At 42.5% G+C, this 25,245-nt stretch overlaps 1 protein-coding gene across 1 annotated transcript in view; it reads right to left on the bottom strand.

Annotated features, from left to right (window-relative positions):
* LOC115781673 (A disintegrin and metalloproteinase with thrombospondin motifs 20) overlaps positions 1-25,245 on the bottom strand; it is a 79,134-nt gene that overhangs the window by 26,398 nt on the left and 27,491 nt on the right. The window contains exons 11-26 of the mRNA XM_030731469.1: positions 24,742-24,846; positions 14,220-14,365; positions 13,765-13,946; positions 13,046-13,182; positions 12,800-12,917; positions 10,106-10,201; positions 8,624-8,790; positions 8,215-8,344; positions 7,404-7,530; positions 7,110-7,320; positions 6,823-6,987; positions 6,291-6,461; positions 5,309-5,428; positions 3,908-4,015; positions 2,688-2,852; positions 1,544-1,813 (exon numbers count right to left, since the gene is read on the bottom strand). Coding sequence (XP_030587329.1) covers positions 1,544-1,813; positions 2,688-2,852; positions 3,908-4,015; positions 5,309-5,428; positions 6,291-6,461; positions 6,823-6,987; positions 7,110-7,320; positions 7,404-7,530; positions 8,215-8,344; positions 8,624-8,790; positions 10,106-10,201; positions 12,800-12,917; positions 13,046-13,182; positions 13,765-13,946; positions 14,220-14,365; positions 24,742-24,846 — 2,418 coding nt within the window. The remainder of the gene's footprint in view (positions 1-1,543; positions 1,814-2,687; positions 2,853-3,907; positions 4,016-5,308; positions 5,429-6,290; positions 6,462-6,822; positions 6,988-7,109; positions 7,321-7,403; positions 7,531-8,214; positions 8,345-8,623; positions 8,791-10,105; positions 10,202-12,799; positions 12,918-13,045; positions 13,183-13,764; positions 13,947-14,219; positions 14,366-24,741; positions 24,847-25,245) is intronic.

Below are 25,245 nucleotides of genomic sequence, written 5' to 3'. Positions count from 1 at the left end.
TTTAAGATTGAAGCTTTAATTATTTGTATTTATTCAAGCAGTCTTGTAGGAATGGGGTCTAATAGAAATGCTGATGGCTTGAAGGAAGTAACTATTGAAGTTAACTCAGACAGATCAAGCGGAGAGAAACAGTCTAAATAAATATCAGCAGTACTGAAAGTAACTGCATACAAACATAGGTCTGTGAGATGGTTATGAATATTTTTTTTCTAATGTTTACAATTTTATTTGCGAAGAAATTCATGAAATCAATAATAGTTAAAGTTAAAGGAATACTCAGCTCAGAGCTCTGACTCTGGCTACAGTGCTGAAAATAAACCTGGGGTGGTTCATATTTTCTTCAATCAGTGATTGATAGAAAGCTGTCCAAGCTTTATAGAGGGCTTTTTGTTCTCCATAAAGTTTGCTGCTTTGCAAACTCTTTTTCCAGGCTAAATAAAGATCTTCTAAACTAGTGAGACTTCATTTCCTCTCAAGCTTACGGGTTATCTGCTTTAAGCTGTGTGTTTGTAAGTTATACCAGGGAGTCAAGCACTTCTGATTTGAGGCTCTCTTTTTCAGAGTCATACGCAGTGAACACAACTTTCAGTCTCACCCCCACTCCCCCACCTATTAGATATGATATTTAAGAGTACATATGATACAGTATAATGATGATCAACTAAAAACTAGATGTGGATAACATTCTGAGTAAAAATGACCCATATATGGCACTGCATTTGGTTTCACAGTGATAACAGGCAGGAAGCAAATGAGCAATTCCATGTCAAATGCATGTAAAAATTCATTTTATATATGTTAACAATACTACCAACAGGCACAAGCACACCTGCACCAAACTTCCTGCACACAGGCAAACTCAGACATAAAACTTCCAGACAAGGTTAAAAGGAACAAAAGAAGAAATTAAACCTAGAATTCTGTCTGTATTTGGGCCAACCTGATTCAAAGCCAGGAATATTAAGAGCTTCAGCTTTGTTTGTGCCAAACTAATTTCAGCCAAATAATCAAGGCTAACTTATCTGTTCAAGGGAGCGTCGATGAAAACAATGCTGAAAACAACACTTTTGGTAACCCTTTTTTTTTTTTTATTAATAAAGCTATAAAGTACTGAATGCCAATACATAAACTGACATGAGATATGCTATGTATTCACTACACTATAGTCTTCAGTATTCCTTTTTAGCTGTCCCTTGATGCTGTCCTTTACCATGTATGGCCTTCTGCCCTGGGAAATGAAAACATCTGCTATCTCACTGTCCAAGTAAATGTGCTCACAAGAATGTGTTTACACACACACACACACACACACACACACACACACACACACACACACATACACACACACAGGTCTTCTCAACAACATGTTATATAAGTATAGTTTGTATATAGTACATTATGTAAACATTAAAATGAATGTGAACCATTTATATAAAAATAAAAATATTAATTAACCTCCAAAGACATTAAAAGAAACATATTTAAGGTCGACAAACTATTTCTGCACACTGCCATTTCTTCAACAACCACATGCTGAACATACTGCGCCCCAGGGGCCGGTCCTCCACTGGTTGTCTGCTGAAGGCACATTCCAGCTGCTGTGGCCTGGGTGACGTCCTGGATCCTGAGGATATCCATAGGGCTGGTCATTGATGCGCTGGCGGTGGTAAACAGAAGGACAGGGTGCAGCAGTGCACTCCTGCTCTGTCACAGGCCTCTCATCTGGGTCACAGAAAGACTGGTCCACTGGCTGGGGGTAGTTAGAGCAGACCACTTGTCTGGTGGTTCTTCCTGCACCACATGTCACTGAACACTGGGGCAGGGGACAGAAATCCAAAGTGTTTTAAACAAAGATGGAATAGAAGCACCAAATTTTAACAAGAAAAGCAATAAATGTAAAAGAAAAAAAAGAAAATCTCTCATCCTGAAATTCACTTTGAGTGCAAGGTCACTCCACAAAGCAGACTCAACTGCATGTTCTGCAATGCTGTGAGGACCACGTGATGTTTTCTATACCCTCTAAATAAATCTTTGCTTACCCCTTTTTTAGTTTGCTTTTGTTCAATTTCAAGATTTTTTTTTTTTGTCAAATTTATATCACTCATGAGATTTTTGTGGGAGGTTGTTCTGAATTACATTTGAGCAGTGTTGTTTTCACTGATGTTCCCATGAACAAATTCGTGGTCATTCACGGTGAGGTTTTGATGGGAAGCCCCCATGAGCCTGGAGCTATGAATCCAGCAAGAGTAGAAATCAACTTTATATGACATTAAATTCTAATGCTTTTAATGGGGCCAGTGGGGAACTCCCTTTTAACAAGAAGAAACCTCCCACAGAACCATGCACAGGGAAGGCAGACGGCTGCCTCAACCAGTTGTGGTGAGTAGAGAGCAAAGAGAGAATTCAACAGAGAATTAACAACTGGCAGGTTGGTCCCACCAGAAACTGTAAATCAGAGAAATCCCACTTGGGTTTTTATATTAAAAGGAATTTGTTTTCACATGAACAAATTAATGCAATGGCTGCAAGTCATCGCCAGCTCCACGTAAAAGCTGGTTTAGTGACATCATCAACAGCTCTGTTGTGGTTCAACGTGATTTGAACATTGTTGGGAAAAAAAAAAAAAAAGTCACCACAGAGGAAAACAGCTGTTTGGTTTTTTTGTCAGAGTTGGATGTTTTACTTACAGGTGACCACTCTCCGGCATGCCATTGCCCACAAGGGCTGAAGCAGGTGGAGAACTCAGGGGGGCGAGGCAGGTGGGCGCAATAGGATTCGTCTGCCACTCCTCCGTGGACATCTCTGCAGCTGACATAACGAGCCTGCTTTCCCTTGCCACAGGACACTGAGCACTGCAGGACATGCCGATACAAGCAGAGCTGTCTCATTGTTGGCTTTGTGTTTTCTTTTTTCACCCGCTGCATCATACATTAATGGGAGCATACGCTGTACAGTATATATATAAAAATATCAAATATATTACCAGCAGTATGTATATAATCAAGCAAATATCCAACTGGCTCCTTGTGTCTTAGAAAACGATACATTAATTATCATCGTCATATGTGTATGTCATAACTCCCTGATCAACATTCACATGTTTATACTTTGTAGGTATATCCTGCCATCTCAACAGGACAGCATGGAAACATCTCTGAAGGGATGAATATCTAATGCAATCAAGTAGCTCTGGCTCAAACAGGAACACTGATACCCCTCCCATATCAATGTCACTCTGAGGAAGGCTATTCCACTCCTTGGTGAATGCATTCATGTTTATATGTGCATGTGGAGCATGTGTGTATGAAAGACCATACTGACGCTGGCCTCTTTGGCATGTGAGCTCACATCAGTTTTCAGATTGACAGACGGGGTTCAATCTCAGACACCGAAGACTGGTGTTTAGATGAAATCTGGTTTTCATTTGTTCTAAGTAACAATGCAAAGTATTAGAAAGGCGGCGGGATCTCTCAGCCAAGACACTGGAGCCTGCACGTGTCTGCATACTGTGTGTGTGTGAGAGAGTGTGTAGATACTGTGGGGGGTAAAACAGGCAATGCCAAAGAGGATCATAGTTATGTGCAGTATGCACTTTCTAAAGGAATTTTGGGATATACAGTGAAATTGAATATGTCAACCTAATATTTGTAAACACATATGCAGGAGGCCTAACATCACCTCAGTGGTTCACACACACACACACACACACACACACACACACACACACACACACACACACACACCCCTCCATCGATATTCTTATTTTTCATTCTTTGTCACAGCCCCGCAGAGAACTGTCACGCAAGCTACACACAGAGTGATGAACAGAACAATTCAACAAAACACTCTGCTTTTTTTCTCTGTAATACGCTCCAAAAGACCCATCAACCTCTAGCTGTTTCCTTACCGCAGTCCAGGAGCCATATCTCCACTGAGTCAGGAACTGTGCAGAGTTGTCTGGACGAGGTGTGCTTTGTGCTGGAGAGGCCCGTGGGCATGGCGACATCTCACAGTCCTTTAATGACAAATACAGAGTCCCATTATGAGCTCTTAGTTGTACAGTACAGCAGTAAATATGCTACACAGATATCTTGGATACCCTCGGGTGCAATCTTAATTCAAACAGCTGGCAAAGATCACTTATCTAAAGACTTAAACTCTTCAGCCAAATGGATTGAATATCCATCAGTGTCAATCGACCCTTAAAGGTGCCCTACTCACACTCAAAAAAGGTGTTTTAGTAAATGCCACTTGGATGTTCCACCTTCTCTGATGCATCTACAGAGACTAACACTTAAAGACCTGTGAGCAAAATTTATGACATCAACTAGTTTGTGAGCCAAAGTAAACTTGTGAAGAGAAGATTTGGGAAAGTGATGCTGGAGACAACACATATCCAACAGTAAATATAAAAAATAGGTAGGTACTGTATTTTCAGCTAGAGAGGAGGTTCAAGCTAAATCCAGTAAGATTTCAAGTGACACTTATTAATATTTATATCCTAAAAATTAATCTGTTCATCTGAGCTATATTAAGCCTTTCAGTAACTTTTAGCTCATTGTTGACACCACAGCTGCAGCGTTTGGATCAATTCTGTCACTCTTGCCAACCTCCTTTCCAGCCACAGCAGGCAGCTGGATTTACTCAAAGAGCTCTAATAAACCCACTGTACACTTGTGTTACCTGACCAGCACCAAACCACAAATAGTTGGCAAGTATATGGTGAACATAATAAAGCATCTACCATCTTAAAGTGCCAGATTTTCCATAGGGAGCCAGTGAAAGCCAAACCAGAGCAAACAGGAAAGTGAATACTGGACTTACAGCTGATACATTTGCATTCATTTGTAGCTCTGACAGGAGTTTGGCTCTGTGTTGCTAATATTACTCCAGGTCTCGTGGTTGTTTAGATTAAAAAAAAACAAAAAGTTTCTTTAGGTGGTAACATACAGATGTGTTTAATGCTTTTCCCACTGCCCCCAAAGTAATCAGAAATTACTCAGTGCTGCTTTAAACTGATTTAGGAACATAAACTCATCAGTAATCTGAATCTACAACACAAGTTTCCAGATTTACAGCAATAAGCATTTTTTTTAATACTATGGGATGCATTTTGGACTCAAGAAGTTGTATTACTATACATATTTTCAGGGACCGGTCCCATAAAACAATAGACTGTTTGTACAACATTTTAGCATTTTGGTGAAATTCTTGTAAAACCCATTTTATGACCCTGAATTGATCCTCTTTACGGTTGCTTCTTGATCAGAGGTAATGCACAATATTAGTTTCTGATGCGTCTTTTTACCTGACTGTCTCTGGGCCTCGCAGCAGCATTGCACTCTCTGTCATCTACTGTGTCGCCATACTCTCCTGACACACACCTTACAGCTCTCATCTGGTAGCCATGGCCACAGGTCACTGAACACTAAAAGAAAAAAAAAAATTACACACACGCACACACAAGAAAAGAGGTACCCAGTCAACCACAAGCTATGTCAGCTCTACTGAAGTTGAAGGTTGATATCTTAAACAGAGCCTCAGTTAAAATCCTGCTCAGCAGAGACCCTGACATGTACACACAGACATCCATTCACATACATACCCAGAGTCTCAACTCGACCCTTAACCCGGTTCTTAATTCACATACGAAGCTCGCCCATCATAGGCACCACACGAGAGTGCAGGAAGTGACACGAGATAGGTTTATTTGAGCTGCAAATTAAAATTACCCAGGCAATAATGAGCCGATATATTCCAGCTCTGTAAATACTACTATCTGACTTAATACAAACATGTCTGGGAGGGCATTAGAGCTACATGTAAACTACACTATGAATGGCCAAAGACATCCATTCATTCATACTGGTTTCATTTAGTTTACTAAAATGTAGATAAATCTACCCAGAGGCAAATTTAGAAATGTGAATGCTGTCAGAGGTGTGTGTGTGTGTGTGTGTCTCCTAGTGTGGGTCAGGTTTAGTCTTACAGGATATGAGGGCAAAGTGAAAGTAGCATAAAGGAAATGGCAGCTGGTGTCACAGTGAGCACACTTTGCTGTAACTTTCAGGTATATCAGGTTACAGACACACACACATTCTAGAAATCTACACTGTCTCTCCTACACACCACATTCTCTCTCTTTGGCCACACACATATTCACCCCCCCCCATACACACACACTAACTCGAAGGCACTCACACATGCAACCCATTTCCTCAGTCAAACACTGAATCGCGTCACCTCGCCCCGGCGTGTCAGTCTTGTTTGTGTACGTGCGCAGGACTCACCGCTCCCCAGACGCCAACTTGCCAAGATGCACACTCGGGCAGCTCACAGCTTCCCACTGCAGGGGGTTTACTAGACAAGTCACAGAGGTGCTCACTCAGCTTCTCCTCCCTGGCTCCCATGCTGCAGGATACTTGTCTGTGCCTCATCCCTTTCCCACAAGTCACCAGGCACTGGTTGGGGGGCAGATTTGTGTTGAAAGTTGTAGCATTATGGTGAAGCTGAGTGTTGTTTCTTTTATTTGTGTCTGTGGGTGTGAACACTAAAATGATCAAAGAAAAAGATAAGTACATCTCTAACACTGGGGTCAATAAAACTGAAGTTATGCTTCACCACACTATACTCAATATACAGTATACCAATAACTTTATTGCTTATTATAAGCACTTCAGCAAAGCCAGGTGCTAGTTTCACAAAGTGTGTTAAAGTTTGGAGAAGTCAATTTCTCGTTCTGGGGAATAAATCATTTCCATTCTGTTCTTGAATGTGTTTGTGTGAGGCCGTGTCTGCTTGCCAAAGTGTATCGAGGCTCACCTCACTCCACTCACTGACAGTCCATTTTGGACACGGCTGGTCGTTGCAAGTTCCTGTAACTACCCTCTGGTATTCACTGCATTCTCTGTCCACGAGCCGGCGGCCCAAATTGTTCATACAGTAAGACTCTCTGCTACGGCTCCCGTGTCCACATGTCTTAGAGCACTGTATATGGAAAAGTAAGGTTGGAAGCCTTAAACTTACTTAACTGGGCTAGGCCTTCAAAAGTAGTCTGAGTTTAAACTGTATTCAGTTTGTTTGTAATGTAAATTTTCTGCTGACTGTACCTGAGACCAGGCGCTGTACTGCCAGCTCTTCAGCAGACAGTCTCCGTGGCAGGACTCTCTGGTCGGAGGTTTAGTGATGCCTGCACAGGCACTGGGCTCCATCCTCTCGCTCTGTCTTTTCATCAGGCTGTACTTCATACACTGAACATCCAAGCTGTGGTAGCCTGAACCGCATTTAGCTGAACATTCGCTTTTTCCAGCAACGTGCCACCTGTGAGAGAGGGGTTGTGTTTGACTGTGCGCGTGCTGTAGGAGTTTGCTCCATGGAAATATGTGTGTGACCTTAATACGCACCTGACTTCACAGTCAGTGTTGCAGGGCTCGGTAACAGCATCAGGATGAGGTAAATGTTCACAGCGCTGGTCTGACACCTCAAGGTGATCACTCTTACGTACACACACCCCCTTTCGTCTTCGCTCACCTACACACACAGACACACGGGGAAATAAAGTTCAGATCTTACAACATCTGGTAGTCACTTTCTTTAAAAATATCACATTTCATCACATTTAACAAGTCTTGCTAGCTTTCTAACATTCAATCCTTCAGTCATACAGCCTTAGGGGTCTGTGTTGGTCTCAGACCCTAAAAACACACACTGTGCACTCTGATCCACTGGGAAACCGACTAGCTTGGTACTAAAACGGAAATTTGTGGAGCATAGTTGGGTTAAGACCAAGGTGAAGGTGAAGGTGTCAGGTAATGTGATTACCTGGGATCAGATTTAGGATGTAAGGAAGGGGCTTTTTAGAAAGTGGAGCTTGAGTGAGTAAGGTTTTAGAGATAGAGGTGTGAGTTCCAGATGCACAAGAAATAATAATAATCCTAATTTGCACGGCAGCTTAGACCACACATTTTAGTTCCTACATATTGCACACTTGAAGATTTTTCAAAGTTTGGTCATTTCACTCTTCACAAGGATAAATGATGAGCAATAGTGAAAAATATTTATTTATGAAGGCATCGCAGCAGCTCACAAGGTCTCTTCTGGGTGTTTTTTTTTTTGTGTGTGTGTGTGTTTCTGAAGCCTTTTCAGATCCACAGAAGCCAATGAAAAATGATCCTGCTCTTCATGTGCGGAGAGTTGGAAGCCAAGCGATCTTACCCTGGCAGATGCGGTTGCACTCGAGCCAGGAGCCTGAGGGATCCCAGACAAACTGCTCCCTGTGTTCCTCAATGGGTATGTTAAAGGAGTAGCGAACATCTGGGTTGTAGAGGTTTCCCACACACAAGACCTGTGGGAACAACGTTGAAAAACGCAAGGTCAAAGGGCTGACCTGCTTATTATTTTGTCCACACAGAGTTCTCACCTCTTTAACAGAGGGATTAAGCTCAGTGTGTCGCTAGGTGAAGAAAAAAAGCAAACTTTTGCAGAACAGGACGCTAAAGCGGTGTGACCAGAAACATAACATTAGAGTAGACAGCATGCAAATAACCAAAGCAGCACTGATACAGTAAACATAACACAAATGCCATTAAACATTTAAGGTCATTAAAAAACGTCCTCTTAATACCTGCAGAATAAGTTCCTCATCAATCCGATCAGTGCAGTTAATGCGCTCAACTTTTGTGTCTGAGCCACTGTAATCAATGACGGTTCCCTTGAAGTTGATTTCCCTTTTGAACATGGCCACCACAAAGTTTCCATTTAGGAGGAAGTTGGACTGGCTATCGGATAATGCTGGAATAACAGACATTCATATAAGAACAACACATTTCACCACAAGAGAAAGAAGAAGGAAAGCTTTGCTCTTGATTGAGTTTGTCTCTTGTGATTTGGAGTTTTTTTGGGGGAATGCATGGGATGGCATTTGTCACTTTCAGGCTACATTTTAAGTAAACAGTCTGGCAGAGAGTTGCCAAACTATTGTTGTGAAAAGCGGTCGCTGTTGAGGAGGTACTGTATGCTGAAACGCTGGTGGAGTTAGACTCTGTGACTCTCCTCCATGACTGAGACTGCGGTGGAAACAAAGGATCTCCACTGATTGCAAATGCACACAAATACCTAACCAACCACCTCTTTCTCTACATGAAGTCAATTACAATCTGCCAAAACAGTCTGATTAAGCCTCGACAGAACTTTTGTTGTTTGCATTTAAGTCGGCACTCAAATGAAGAACAATGGACAAAAGAAGTCAATGTGATGCTGAAGCATGAAACGCTGCATTTACATTATTTTGTTTTCATAGCAATAAAGCCTTTTGAAATATAGTCACAATATACAGGTGATAAATATAGAAAAATGATCTTCTCCAAAAATGTCTGCATTCAGCTGATGTGGCAAAACTGCCAGGGTGTTGCAAACACTGACCACATTTAATGCAAGCTGCACTCACTCACTTGTGACACTTAGAAACAGTGGGGCTTGACCTTCTCACAGCAGTGTGGCAATAGGGGTCCACCAGATGTGTCTTCTAACAATTTGAATTAAAACATCTTGAATACAACTTGAACCATCTGAACTTTTTCTTTTCAGTGTCTTCCTCTTGCTCACATGCAAGCACACAGTAGGTCCACCTAACCCTAAACTCTTATTTCTACTTCCATGCAGCTTGGGCTCCACATGCATCTAATTAGCACTTATTGCTGCCTCATTTATCTTTCTCGGTGGCTGACACTCCATTTGCTTTCCCAATGAACCCTCAACCAACCCAGATGAACCAACGCTCCTCACATTTCCTCCATATATGTGCTCAGTAAAAATGGCATTTTCGTTTCATTTATGAAAACGACTTGACAGTAACTTGGCCCATTTCTCAAGTTCAGACCCTCTTTTATTATCCCTGCCTTTACTGCTCTGGGTCACCAAGTCAGCGTGGTTTATGGTCATGTTAGGGATAATGGCACTGGCCTATGAGCTGAGAACTGAAGAAATGTAATATATACATCTGACTGGTTTGAACAGCTTCTGTTTCAGATTGATTCTAATAAATGTGATACAGTGTTGCTTAGAAACCAGATCTTTTTACTGGTATACTGGCACACAGCACGCTCACCGAGGTAGTTGTCATCTTCTGGTTTTCCAGAGTAGCTGACCTGTTTGATATCAATGTTGGTGGCTCCAGCTGGGATCCGCACCACTGTGTTGTAACCTAAAGAAGAAGGAAACACAACCAGACAAACAAGAGAGTGAGACCATTTTTAAGAACTTTCGAGAGGGGAAAAAATGTAGCTGCAATAACACCAGTGAACACTCCCAATGTGATTTCCATAATAGCTTCACTATGCTACACCAAACCCCAGTTAGGGAAGTTCCAGCCACTAGGGATTTAAATGTCGCACTTGGAAAAATACAAAAAAAAAAAGAAAAAAAGTCTAGTCATCTCAAATAACCTGCAGGAGGTCCTGTTTTAGTCTCAGAGGCCTAACCGTGAAATGATATGTAATTATTCCCTGGACTTACCTTTGGCCTGTAATTACTACACCAGGCCTGTTGTCCCGTGATAAACTAACACAGAAGATGACTGAGCGCGAGCAAGAGAAAGAGCCTGTGAAAACCAAGATAAGACAACCAGGATGTAGGTATAAAGGTTTAACAACAAACTAAACAAAATACAGAACCAATGGGACCAGAATGGGATCCGTATTCGACCTGTGACATTTAGGTTCTTTAAATTAACACAAACAGAAACTTGTAGATGAATATAAATATCCAAACTGCAATCATAACGAGCAGCTGTTTGGTGCAGCCATTATCTCGCACTTTTGGCCTCCCTGCCAGTCTCTAATAGCCTGCCATTAGTCTAATATTTGTAATAGCTGGTAGGTAGATACACTAGGAGACAATTAGCATTTGCTCATTTCCTTTTTCATAACAGTTCAGCTTGAGAATCACAACTGAGAAGTTAATGGCATAAAATAAAAGGTGTGGGCTGATGTGATCTGACAATTAGCCTGACACCTTGAGCCACTCGGGGGCAGCACTTGTTTTCCATATCATCTTCTCATCGGCCGTGTAGATCTGACACAGGCGCACAGACAGCCATGTAGGTCTCTCCTTTTCTGCCTGTTAGTCTTGCCTGCCTGCCCTTGTTTTGTATCAAGAGGAATGAGAGCCTTGAAACTTTTCGCTCATAAAGATTTGCGTGAAACAAAACTACAGTGCATATTCCTTTGCCATTAAAAACAAAAAGCTTTATGAAGTTAGATTTGGAGTCCACTTTTACTGTTTTTAAGTGACGTGTCAAGTTCAATACCTAACCACTGGGGGAACCGATAAGCTCACAGGCACACAGAAATACATCAACTTAACAAACAGCCAGCACGGACCCTCTCTGAGGCTACAAGCTATCCCCGAGCTTAGCAACTGACCACAGACGCAATCAGCAGTCACCACAGAAGGAGGAATAATAAACACAACACCCTGAGGTAAAAAAAAAAAAAAAAAAAAAAAGCCCACAACCATGCTGCACTCTGAGAATGAAGAGGTTTACCTCAAACACGCTTCTCTCTGTCACTACCAAGAAACAATACAATATAGTATTAGTAGGCTGAAGATGAAAATGATTTTTTTTTCATGTTTTTAACCCCTTTAGCACATTTTGCACAGATTGATTTCATTTCAAGTGAAGAATGTAGAGGACACTAAGTGGTGTTTTTGGACTTAGGAACCCTCTTCAGCAGTGGACGGTGTGTGGGGGCTTGATTCAAAATCATAACTAATGAACAGTTAACATAAGTGAGCCAGCAATTCCTGTGTTTTAATGGATTTAACAACAATAATGTAGGTCTATTAGGTGAAGGATTATCAGTCTTAGGTATAAAAACACGTTTAACACAAACTGTATTTAGAGCATACAGACATTTGTTTATTAAAAAAAATGGTGACTAGACTTAAACCTGAGAGATCACCGTTTCTGCTGAAGAAGATTAAGGAGAAAACAAAATAAACACAATGAATGAAACGAGGACAAAAAAATAAATAAATCAAGCGACATCAAAAGAAAAAGAAAGAAAAGGGTGAATGGGGAAAAAGACAGGCTCAGACTCAGGAGCAGAGGGATATCCTGCCTGGGCTGCACTCCCACTCCTTTTTTTTTTTTTCTTTCTTATGGTTAAGCCAGATTTCCAGGGCTGAGGTCAGTGCCTGATTTGGTTGAATACAGTTCTCAAACTCTTTGCCACCCCTGAACCAAAAGAGTGCGGAAAAAGGAAGATGGATAGAGATGCTAAAGTCCAGTGCCAAACGAGCACAGTACGAATGACAGAGGCCACACCCATTGCTTTTTATGCTAACGCTTCTGCTGTTTTACTGCCCAGACTTAAAAAGGATTGGATGCAATCAGCACTTGGCCCACAGTGAGGCACTGCTTTGAGCAAGGTTGTTGAAAGGGATGATGTCAGGTTTGTGTTTGCTATCAAAAGACCAGAACAAGTGAGATCCATAAATTTAGTAAAGCTTCAGAACAGACTGATTGCGTGCATGTTTCCAAATTTGGCCAAAGCATACATTGTTCTTAATATCAAGCTTAATATGTTAACCATAACCAGACCTGACATCAGTGCCTAATATAAGCATATTGAATGTCAGTGTTGTAGTCACATATAACTGAAAGTCTTTCTAAGCCTTCTATGTTTACTGCATATACCATTTATTATAGCCTATTTGCAGAAGGTGCTGACACCCTGAATGTTTTTAGAATAGTCAGTTATTAATGGACAGGACATGCAATCTGAGCTGCAGGACTTACCATACTGAGCATCATTGAAGGTTCCTTCCAGAGTTTTGCACGATGAGTTGTCGCCGCCACACACTCCGCATTTGTCATTCCTGGCCTTCGAGTTAAGCACGTGGTCGCAGCCTGCTTGCTGCAGAAGCACAGATGAAGAAAAGCTAGAAACATGTGCTTTACAGAGCGGTACTGAAGCTTGACGGTGTTGAAGCATGTGTTTTGCTTTGTGCGGGAACAGGACAAATAAGAAATACGCAGACGTACTCTGCAAAGGCCTTGAACGCAGATGTCGTAAGTGTCTGGTCCACACGGTGTGCCGTCGATGACGCGGTCCTTCAGCTGATAGTATGCCATAGTCCCAGCAACCCGGCAAAAGAGCTTACACCGATCCTTCATTAATACTGGAAGGAAAAAGAAAACAAATAATGGAAACAGTAGAACTGTGGCTAAATTAAAATCCAGAGCAATAAGAAGAAACTCTCAGCGATGACATGCAAGGGATTAGGAAACAGTTTTTTTTTTAAATCACACAACTTATCATTTTTGGCTTTAAACCAATTAACTTTTTTTGTGAATCTCACCAGACTCTTGCTATATCTGTAAAATTTATGTTGTATCACATGGTATCTGACAGTGTACTGGCTCCAGGTCTTGGCTTGTTCACTTCCACGGCATCAATTAACTAAATGAACCACTTGCAGAAACTTTGCCAGATGGTAATCTCATGGGGCAGGCTATCTAGGCAGCTTTCTCTCCTAAGAGCCAGGAGGTTCATATGGAAAGGCTTTATGTTGCTCTCGATTAGTGTCAACTACAGGTTTACTTAAGGACACAGGAAAAAAAAATAATACAGCTGTAAAACTGTACCATATATTCACAGATTTCTCAATAAGAGTTTTCTATCTTTCCCTGTCATGCATTAAAATTCTGTTGCAGCCCAGGATGCCACAAGACATTCAAACTGCATGGTTGAGTATACTCACTGCCACTGTACTTGGGGACCCAGCGGACGGTGGGAGGTAGACCGTTGATGTTGAAGTGCTTGCCGTCAAACTGAGAGCACTGCTCTTCCCGGAAATCCTTCCGTCCTCTCGGGCATGGCTCAGTGTTGCAGGAGCGGAACTTCATCCTGCGACCCACACAGAACTTACCACCATTTCTGGGCCTACAGTGACAGGAAAATTAAAGAGCACAGAGACACTAGTCTGAATTCAAAGAACACATTATGTCTTATTTGACTGGTGTCCAACTTCAAACCAGAAAACTGTTCACATTTAAATCACACTTAGGCTTTCCCTGAGGTTGACATTTGCTAAATCTAACATGGTGGCTTGTTTACCCTGCTGTCTCGCTCTCTTTTTAACTACTTCCCTTTCTGGTTCGGAATTGTACACATATTTTTGCTCTGACCGTCGCAGCTGTCTCGTTTTTATCTTACTCAGGCTTGTTGCAGTCTCTAGAGGTGCTTCTTGTTCCTCCACCACAGGACCTGGAGCAAACACTGTAGGGGCCCCAGGGACCCCACTCCCCATGGACTGGTTGCAGGTCCAACTCTTTATTTACACACATCCCATGTCTGCAATACTGAAATGGAATACATACAGAAGCACAAAGCAAGCATGTTAAAAATGATCAAAGCAACCCCTGTATTACTGAGGGCAAACATAATCTGGTGGAACACAGCTGGAAGTGGTGTTCCTCTTTGCCTTATCAGTTATCTGCTTAGATTTTTAGTCCCAGACGAGAAAATTGCATTTCCACAGCACAATCGACAGGGAGAAGAAATTCAATGAAAGCAATGGCAGTGTGACACTCACAAATGTGGTTTAATGTATATTTAGTCCTATCCCACTATTACAAAGTTTTTATTTTATGAGGTAAAGTCACCTTCGGAAATAAAAAAAAAATGACAGAAAAGCTTTCATACAGCAGACCCAATGAACCTACAAATAAGGCATGCAGTATCAAGCACTGTGCACCCACTAAGCAACTTTTGCCAAAAAGAGCTAATACCGCTTCCATAAGCAAAGCAAAGCACAGCACGCACGTTTCCCTTTGTGTGTAACCAAATCCTCCTCTCAGTGACTAAGATATTGGAGGGTCCTGTTCACAGAAAGAATGCAGGACAAGACGGCGTCTGTCTGGGTACGTAGCCTGCCGTCCGGGCACACAGGCAAGGGGAGTCGTGGCACCATGATAAGGAAACTCTAGAGTCGTGATAACAAGAGGAAGAAAGTTCATTACTAGCTCGATATCAGCGGCTCCTCAGTTTTGTATGAACCCAGCTTCAGAACTCCAACCAGAAAAAAGAGAATGCTTTTATTTTGACTGCACTTCGTTTGCCTCGTGAGGTTCGTGTGCAAGTTCTTACTCTCACTCCCAGCTCCAATCAGCTGAGAAATGAATCTACTGTCTCTAATTCTCTTTCCACAACAAGACATTTGATCCCTTGCTTCATGTTCTGAAGACTCATGAAAACAAAACCATGTGACATTTGCTTCCCTGAAATTGTATCATTTAGCTGACTAAGCAGTGATATCATACAATCCAAGTTATTTCCTGACCAATTTCTGCTTTAACATAATTTTATAACATGCAATCATTATTTTAGGTCTACAAATGCAAAAAGGGCTAAGGCGCACACACAACCACATGGAAGCATGCACTATTTGGCACTGCTGCTTCTACTATCCTGGCTTTGTTTACATGACTCTTGTAGGTCTAATGATGGAGTGTAAAGTCTGTACACAATGGCAGGCAGGTGTTAAGAGCTGCAGGGTATGGACTAAACAAGCCACAAACATTTCCATAATCCACCAGTTTGAAGAATTCTCGGGCTCACTCTTCCTGTCTGAGTCCAGCGTAAACGTGAACTGAAGGCCCTGATAATTCTGCTGGAGCACAAACAATGAGTTAAGAAAAGAAATAACACAGAAAGCGCTGAAAAGAATTTGATAAAACATCTGCATTAGTGGAAACAGCTTCCACACCGCGAAAAGGCAAACAGGTGCTGGTCTTTAAAGCTCACTGAGTTCATGGAATTGTCAAAGAAGCACATTTAAGTCCAAAAGCTTTCCTTTGTTACAGCAAATAGCTTTCCTCCCCTTCCTCCACCTCAACTTAGGGACTGTCAGCCCAGACCTGAGCATCCCTTCTATACCTCCTCTCCAGAACCACCCATCCCCCTTATCCCCTTATGGCAAATTGCAAGGGCCGAGCAGAGACCACCACAGCGCAACCAGGCAGCAGGGCCCAAGGAGCTGTCAAGCACAAGGCGGACTGTCTGTCACAGAGGACCAAAGACTGCGTAAGCCTCTGAGGCATTCCACTATCCATGCTGGCACCCTGTGCTTACAACCGTTTTGTTTGGCTTGAAAAGGTGATGTGGTGAAAAAAGAAAGGGCGGTGGGGTGGGGTGGAAGTGGGGAAAAAAAACATCTGTGTGAGATGTGTGCACAAGTGTGTGCAAATGTGAATGTGTACTAAGTGTAAAAATGACTGCTTAGGGTCTGAAGGCATCTGGGGTCCACACTCAATTCCAATTAACTTCTTGCTGAATTGCGCATACACACTTGGAAAACATAAATAAAAGGCAGTCTTGGCAAAGCCCAAATGCCCATTAAGGACACTTTTTTTGTAAAAGACTGTCAAATTTTGCCCTCAGCTGGGAATGTGGTGAGACACTTGAAGGTCCCATGAGAGAAACCTGTCTAGCTGTGACTAGCATGTGTTTCAAATTAGGAATTTCGCAAAGGCACATGCTGACTTACCAGCTCATAACAAGGTGTGCATATGTGCATATATCTATATCACAGGCATGCATCTTGCACTTAATTGTACTGATATAAATAAAGCAAACGGAAATACACACAATCTCTTTGCCTCTTGGCTGTCAACAACATGCATCATAAAGTTTAAGTAAGTGGCCCGTGGAGTCACAGAGAGTAGTTACCAGCATGCTAACAGTGAAAATAGTTAGACAGCAGCATCTGCTCTGAGCACCTCAGCTGGCTGCTTTGGAAGTTAGCACCCTGTAATTGCCAGGAAACTGTTGCTGAGAGCACCTCATTTCTGAACCCCAGCCATACATCACAAGAGGAATGAGAAGGTAGAGGACTGATTTAAAAAGCACTCCGCTCTTTCATTTTAACACGGCCATTTCCAAAAGTCATCACCTTTCATGTTTGCGGTGCCTTTCTCGAGCCTCTGGGTTAGGAGTTCACTCTGAACGGTTGGGGGTTTGTGTATCTGTCCCTAACAGCTGTGAGCCCCCTCTCCTCCCAACAATGCAAAATTAAAACAAATCTTAAAAATGCTAAAACCATCTGGAACAAGCATTCAAAATGGAACAACATGGACCACCACTGTTCATTTTCAATATGGCATCATTTCCTTTTACAGTATATATTTTCTAACTTGACCTGGAGGGGAGGGATGCTGCAGAGGCTATCAACACACAGGAGCAAAGGGCTGTATGTGATGTTTTCTTTTGCCGGCTATGAGACTGGAAAGGGTTAAGTTGACAGCTGCTTTTATAGAATGGATACACACAGACTCACTTTCTTTTCTATTAAAAGGCTTTGAGACAAGAAAGAGAATTGACAAGACACAGAAGAAGGTGTGTGACAAAGAACAGGAGTAATGACAGCCTCTAATTCGATCTTCTCACTTTGCCTCCTGCCCTCATTTGCCACCTCACTGTAGTCACTGTCATTCCAACTAGTGTTAAAAAAAAAAAAAAGGCTGGTATCAAGCTTGAATTTGAATTCTGAACTGATCTTTTTTTTTTTTTTTTAACAGCAAAAAATAAACACCCCAATCTGTGATGGGTGCTCAGTACAAAAACTGAGGACAGCCACAATCTAGCAAAGACTTATGCATGTGTGTAGGTGTGTGCCACTCAAGGGTATAAAAGTACACAACATCATTTGCTGTTTGATCCTGACACATCCCGTGTCCAGGTAATTACCAGCCACAACAGTGCAGCTGGTGTGTATGTGTGTGTGTGTGTCTGTGTGTCATCATGACAAAACATGGTCACGGAGAAACTTGGTGCATCGGGATCTACCTGCAGGCGGTAATATGTTTATCTGTTTCTGTGTACTTCTGTCTTTGGACAGATTTTGTTAACAGGAAAAGTGTATGTATGTGCTAATCTAATGATAGCTACATTATTACATACATTATTACACAATGTATATACATACATACAGATAAAAGAGTCCAACAAATATCTGTAGGCAAAAACTAAACTTTATAGACTCTTTTTTGGTCAGCAGCACACACCTGTGTGAGCAAAAATACAGTGGATACAGGTAATCTCATAAAAAAAACAGAGTTAGCAATTATTTGTTTATTTGGGATTATTAGCAAAGTAAAAGTCAAACCTTCTCAGGAAGTGGTGCAGTTTATTAGACACATTCATTCTAAATGCATGCTTATACTGGGTCTTTGCAAGATGTATAAATAGACAACTGCTTGCTAACAAGTTAGCCATTTACATTATATTGCCAAAAGTATTCACTCAGCCATCCAAATCATTGAATGCAGGTGTTCCAATTGTAGCAGTGGGACTACTGTACCCATAATGCTTTTTGAGACAGAATGTTTGGACTGTACATGTTCTGGGGTGGGGAGTAAAAGCTTGATCTGAATTACAGCTTATGGCGTCCGGTGTCCTCATTATACATGTGTCAGAAGTGACGGACTACAATTCTCCGTGGTAGAAGAGGAAAATCGGGTGAATTCACTTGTGTATGCAATGGGAGACAAAGCTGATGACATACTGGCCACAAAGTTTCAGCAAATGGCATAGAGCCCAACCCAAATAAAGTCAAGGCAATCCAACAGCTGCCACAACCTACCTATGTGGAGGATGTGAGACGCCTTTTTTGGGCATGGCCAACTATCTTGCAAAGTTTTTGCCACAGCTGGCCATATGAACCACTCCACTGAAAGAGCTGCAGAAAGACAGAAATGAATGGATATGGGTGGAGCCCCAGGAAACAGCTTTTCTGAAAGTGCTCGCTCAGTATTCCAACACAGCTGAAACAAGAGTTACCGCTGATGCATCGCCGTACGGTATTGGAGCTGTCCTCACGCAGAAACAGATAGATGGCTCATGGTGACCAGTCACATACATCTCACGAGGACAGACAGACACAGAGAAGCGATAAGCCCAAATTGAAAAGGAAGTGTTGGTGGTTACTTGGGCGTGTGACAGACTCTCATCATATCTTCTGGGTCTATATTTCTCACTAATGACAGACCGCAAACCCCTGGTTCCATTGCTGAGCACAAGAGGCTTGGATGATCTTCCCCCACGGTTCCTGAGATTCTGCCTGCGGCTGCTGCGATTCTCACACCAAATTATGCATGTCCCAGGGAAGAACCTCATCTCAGCAGATGCCCTGTCTAGAGCCCCACTGGCAGGTCCACCCTCCGAAGGAGATCTTCAGCTGGAGAGAGGCAGAAGTTTTTGTGGACTACATGATAGCTCATCTCCCAGCAACAGACAGAAGACGAGGAGAAAAGACGACAGAAAGAGGACGACGTGTGCACAAAAATAACAGAACTATGTCACACAGGATGGCCACAGAAAAGTGAGCTGAACCCAGAGATTAAGCCATACTGGCAGTACAGAATGGATTTTCACCTGGCTCACAGCCTTCTCATGAAAAGAGTTAGACTTGTGATACCAACCCCATTAAGAGCCGAAATTCTACAGCGCCTGCACGAAGGACACCAAGGAATTTCAAAATGCCGAGCAAGAGCTCAGTCTCAAAGAGTCAGTCTGGTGGCAAGGCATCTCTACCCAAATAAGTCAGATGGTGGACAGGTGCAACAGGTTTCTAAACCACCTGAGAGAATGGACCTGTGAACATAACATTAAGAATAACATAAGTTCAGGTAAACTAGTTCAGATGTCCTGATAAAAGAAAAAAAAAGAGAGAGAGAACTTTAGCTAAAAGGAGGAGGTGTGGCAGTGGGACTACTGTTCCCATAATGCTTTTCGACACAGACTGTTTGGACTGTACATGTTCCAGGGTGGGGAGCAAAAGCTTGTTCTGAATTACAGCTTATGGCATCCGGTGTCCTCGTTATACACCAATCACTTCCATGGCCACTGGTGTATACATAAAGACATGGATGAACTTGACCGACCTGCACAGAAGGACTCATACATGAACTGCAAGACAGAGCCATTCCAAGCTGTGTGGCCTGCTCAGGCAAGAAGAGCTTTTTAAAGGATGATTTGTATGTGCCCCAGCGTGCTGGGCAGTTCAGGAGTGTGCATAGCATTTATATTACTTATACATTGTATGAGCACAGTAAGAATAAAGGCTTTCTGCATTTAGTCTGTGCTTGGACTTGTGCAGGAAGTGGGATCACTGTTGTGTTTTCAGCTTCTTGCTGTGTTCCTATCATCTTGTAACTCTTTCCAGGTTCCAGTGAATATATCACCTTCCACACAGTAATGGGTTTAAATATCACCACGCTACGCTGTAATCTAGCAAATACACATGCAATGAAAGCTCCACTCAGTGGTTACCGGACACAGTATTTCAATCAGCAAACTGCATGAATACAAAAACAACAATCCTCTTGTTACCCCAAATCCACAGATACGTCTGTGATGATAGCAAATCAAAGTGGCAACATCCTGCAAATACCCAGAGATTAGCTGAGAGTAACACTGATACCAGCCTCGCGATCCCAAGCTCCCATGCAGACGTGCACGCTCACACAACCTCACACAAGAATACACACTCTGTCCCAGCATCGCACAACAAGTCTGTCAGCCTGCCAGTGGAGATCCAGCCAACACTCACCGCCTCCGCCAGCATACTCCATTCTGCCCTGGCTTCACTTTTCAAGACCTCACTATCTCACTCTAAATGGCTGAAACCAGAGCAGGTCATCATTCTTTTCCAAAGAACGTTCTGGAAATCAAAAACAACTTCCTGTTTCTTCATTTACACTAACTGCTCAATTAAGCCCCTATTAAGAGTATCTTTTTTTTTTACACACACTTGGACAAAAACTCAGCTAGCTACCACCATACTAAACAACAAGTTAGTCGAATACTTATTTTAACTTAATTTTCTTATTTTGCATTTTGTTCCCCACAAAATTTCTTACAAGGAAGCTTACAGACAAAAACCTTTATCAAAAAAAAAAAAAAGAGTTAATTCAAGCTCTGTTGCCTCCTTTTCTCTCTGCCACCCACTGAGCGACGACGTGGTGAGAAGCAGCGCCGGATTCTTCAAAGGGTAGGGATATTGATACAAGGCCAAGCAGTCCTGAGCTTCAGCTTGACACTTATTGACCAGGATGGCCCCTAATCTGTGCACACATACACACATGCGCAGTTACCCGCACACATCTCCACTTAAAAACAGGCAATTCTGCAACGCATGCTTATATAGGAGCACACAATTACAACACAAATGCAAAACAGATGCACTGAGATTTGAACGCGGTATCCTTTTGAAGAGTGAGGGAACTGGAATGGGGGGGGAGGCTAAAGGAGAGAGAGCAAGAAAAGAGAGGATGGAGGGGAGGGAGAGTGGTGGTGGTATTTATAGACAACAAGTGATGGGATGCCCTCGTTAGTGCATGGCCCACTGAGCCAGATGACAGACGCAGCGCCGCAAGGTCATGTGACCGCATTACTCACTCCGGCGCCCAGTGAAAGCAATTGATGGGGAGAGAGGGTGGGAGGGAGACAAAAAGGCAGGACTGGAGATATTTAGAGAAGAAGGGAACAGCGAGGGAGGAAACTACCCATAAACTCTGCACTGCCCATCGCCCTGATTTAACTAAGAAGTATACAAACAACTTTTTTTTCTTCGTACGTGCCACTCCCCCACTATTTAAGCACTGACCTCAATTACCCAGTGTGGTCAAAACTTTGTTTAATAACTCCAAAAACAAAAGGTAACAACCACTCACAAAATATTTTATGAGATGAGCTGGAATCCCTTACACTGACATGGTAAGCAACAAGATGGATATTTGAAAGGAGTGCTGCTTGCCACCCCCCACTCCCCCCATAGAGGCCGTAGCTGCAATCCTCCAGATCTGACAACTCCCAGATCTGACTCCCAGCCCATGCCTCAGACTTGAACCTAACCGTGGACCAATGCAAAACCAGCACCAAGAGATGTAAAGAAGGAACAATGCAATTCTGACACAAAAGAATGAAGCGAAATCATCTGGGCATGCTGATTACCAGACTTTAAACATACACAAACACACCACACTGAAATACCACATTAAAGAGCACTTGTGTGGGCAGGTGAGTGTTGGTGTAGGGTCCCCTGCTCTTTCAACTAACGCTACTTCAAAGAGCACCCTGCATGAAGATGAGTCTGGGCCTCGGCACCACAAACAAAGGCGGTGCCCCCGCTGACGCACACGCACCGAAATGAAAGAAAACTGTTCTCTTATTTATTATTGCAGAAAAAAACACTACTTAAGGATCACGTTTTTAGACACATTTGGGCTTTGGAGATGTTAAACGTTAAACTCTCAAAACCGATTGGATGGATAGACATGAAACCTGGCACATATACTGTACTTGTTTAACCTAAAGACAATCTGAATTTTTATAGTCTAGTGGGATTTTTTATACAACCCTTTAAAAAAATTATTTTTAAAGGTCTGCCTAAATATTTTTGTCAGAGATATCTCCTTTTAAGTTAGTTTCAATATACTGATTCATACCTACTCACAAATTTTTAGTATATCCAGTATTTTGGCTCCAGACATACATTCATTAGGAGGATGGCTCCCCCTCAGCAGTGTGGTGTCCACGAAGATGCAATGATCCAATGAGCAGCAGCAACCACTGTGGCATGTACACTAACTGGTCACTTTATTAGATACACTCATTCAGCCTCTTGTTAATGCAAATCTCCAATGCACTTAGGCATGTAAACATGGTCAAAATGACCATATTTCAATGCGAGCATCACAAAGCGGAAGAAAGAGTGACTCTGAATATGGCACGGTTGCTGGTGTCAAACTGGGATTTTCCAATACAAAGAGAAAATATCCAGTGAGCAGCAGTTCTCTGGGTGAAAATGCCTTGTTGATGCCAGAGGTCAGAGGGGAATGGGCAGACTGCTTTGAGTTGACAAAGAAGGCAACAGTAACTCAACTACACATTACAACCAGTGTATACAGAAGAGCATCTCTAAATGGAAAACATGTGAAACCCTGAAGCAGATGGGTTGCAGCAGCACAAGATCACACCAGGACCTGTCAGCTTCGAACAGGAAACTGAGGCTTTGCACCGGCTCACCAAAATTGGAATAGAAGAATGGAAAATGTCGCCTGGTCTGATGAATCTCGATTTTCCCTGCGACATTTGGATGGTAGGGTCAGAATTTGGTATAACCAACATGAAAACATGGATCCATCCTTCTTGTATCACTGGTTCAGGCTGGTGTTGGTAGTGATATAATGGTGAGGGGGTTATTTTCTTGGCACACTTTAGGCCCCTCAATACCAATATTATTTAAAAGCCACAGCCTACTGACAATGTCTATCCCTTCATGACCACAGTGTACATGTCTTCTGATGGCTACACCCAGCAGGTTTGAGATGTCTAGGCCTTAGACTACAGTGAAGATCAGACATCAATGGTAATCTAGCAAATCAGCTCCAGTGGGATTAAGGCATTAAATCTTAATAAAGCAAACTACTCAGTGTAATTCTCCCACATACAAGTTGAGAGCAGTATGGGAGTTACAATCCCAGGACCATTACTGTTTAGTCTGGTTGTTGTAGTTGGATTAAGATGTTAGCTATCCCCCGTTAACCTTTCTTCGCTAGACTGGGCTGATCCAGGACCTAACATGGAGAGGAGGGAGATGGAGCAAGATGAAAGGATATAAGGGATACAAGATTTACATGTGTCTACACTACAAGACTCCTGGAGGGCATAAGGTTAAGGAGAAAAGAGAGCCCTCTTTCTCTCACTCCCTCTCTTTTCATTCTCCCGTGCATATTTTGAATGCTAGTCCAACATATCAGCCTCCTTTACCTCCTCCTTGCTTTCCTCATCCCTCTCCTCCCCACCTCCCGCCCAGCAGAATCACTGAAGTGAGGTCTTTTGTGAGAGCGTTGGCTGGCCTCAGACTGGCTCTGTTTCGGCCTGACCACTGACCCAATCACCCGCCTTTTAAAGAGGTTTTAGGGTCACGGGTTCACAACAAGGTGACTCAACTGTGAATGGCAGGCGGCATCCTTTTTCAAAGGGCCCATGTCTTTACCTTTCCCTATCAGGGCTTCGTCTCCCTCTTTCCCTCGCTCGCTTTTCTTTACATTTTTTGCTTCTCCTTTTTCCCCGGTTTCTTCATGTATCATCAGTAACTGACCCGTCTCACGCCTAATTAGCATAGCATCCCAGAGCGAGGGGAACATGAAGGCTAATGGGGGCTGGGTGCCTGGAAAAAAGCTGAGGGTAAAGCTTCAAGTTTCTAACAAAGGCCATCACCTGAACACATCTGAATGGGTTTCTGCAATCAAGATGCAGGCAGCAGAGTAATACATGATAAATTATTCCTTTTTTCTTGGCAGAGGAAATGAACCAGAAGGAAAAAGCGTCATGATTCAAAGCAGCGCTGCATTAGGGGTTTGGCTTGTGTCAGTAATGTAAATGTACTGACAGAAATATCAAATTGGTAGCCTTTACTGCACCAGTGTAATTCACTGTATCCATTTATTAGATGAGATACATATGTTTTCCTCCCACAGTGCAAGAAGTGAAGGGAAAAAAATCCTATGGAGCTCAGTGCCCAATGATTTAACCTACACTATAGGTCCAACAGCAGCTTTATGAAGACATCTGCACTCCCAAACTGGCCTTGAATATCAAGTGGGACACCTTAATTGACTTCCTTAAGACTTTAAGCATTTTAAAGTCATATGAACTATACATGGACACTTACCATTCCATGTCCACAGTCAGTCCCATCAGCGAGTGGCATGTGCTGTGTGCGACACCCTTTGTGGTCCCCCTCTGCACTCGTACACCACAGCCTCTTGCACTGTTTCTGTGGGAGGGGGCGGACGTAAGCACTAGTAGTAAATCATTTGGGGATGAAGGAAAAGAGCTTTTCTGTGGTTTGACAACATCCTTCAAGTTGTCAAAGCATGGAGAAGACACCTGGTGTGAACTTTGAACAACAGCAGAAATGAACTACTCCATCCTTCCATATTTGTCTTACTTAGGATAGGTAAAGTGTCAGTGTACTCCCAATATATTAATGGGTTTCTTCAAACATTATTTCAGTCCAAGTTGTGCGTAAGTGTTTTCCACAAATGTGCAAAATATATTTTAAATATCTCTGCATCAGGTATTAATCAGCATTTGTGCATTCAGCAATAGACTAAAGTAACTGGCCTTTTTCTATCTTGTTAAAATGCATGTTATGCATGCAGTTAAATGTACT

The sequence above is a fragment of the Archocentrus centrarchus genome, chromosome 6 (assembly GCF_007364275.1).
Source record: "Archocentrus centrarchus isolate MPI-CPG fArcCen1 chromosome 6, fArcCen1, whole genome shotgun sequence".
NCBI lineage: Eukaryota > Metazoa > Chordata > Actinopteri > Cichliformes > Cichlidae > Archocentrus > Archocentrus centrarchus.
Note: the sequence above shows the minus strand (reverse complement) of the source record. Positions and strands in the feature narration are given on the sequence as shown.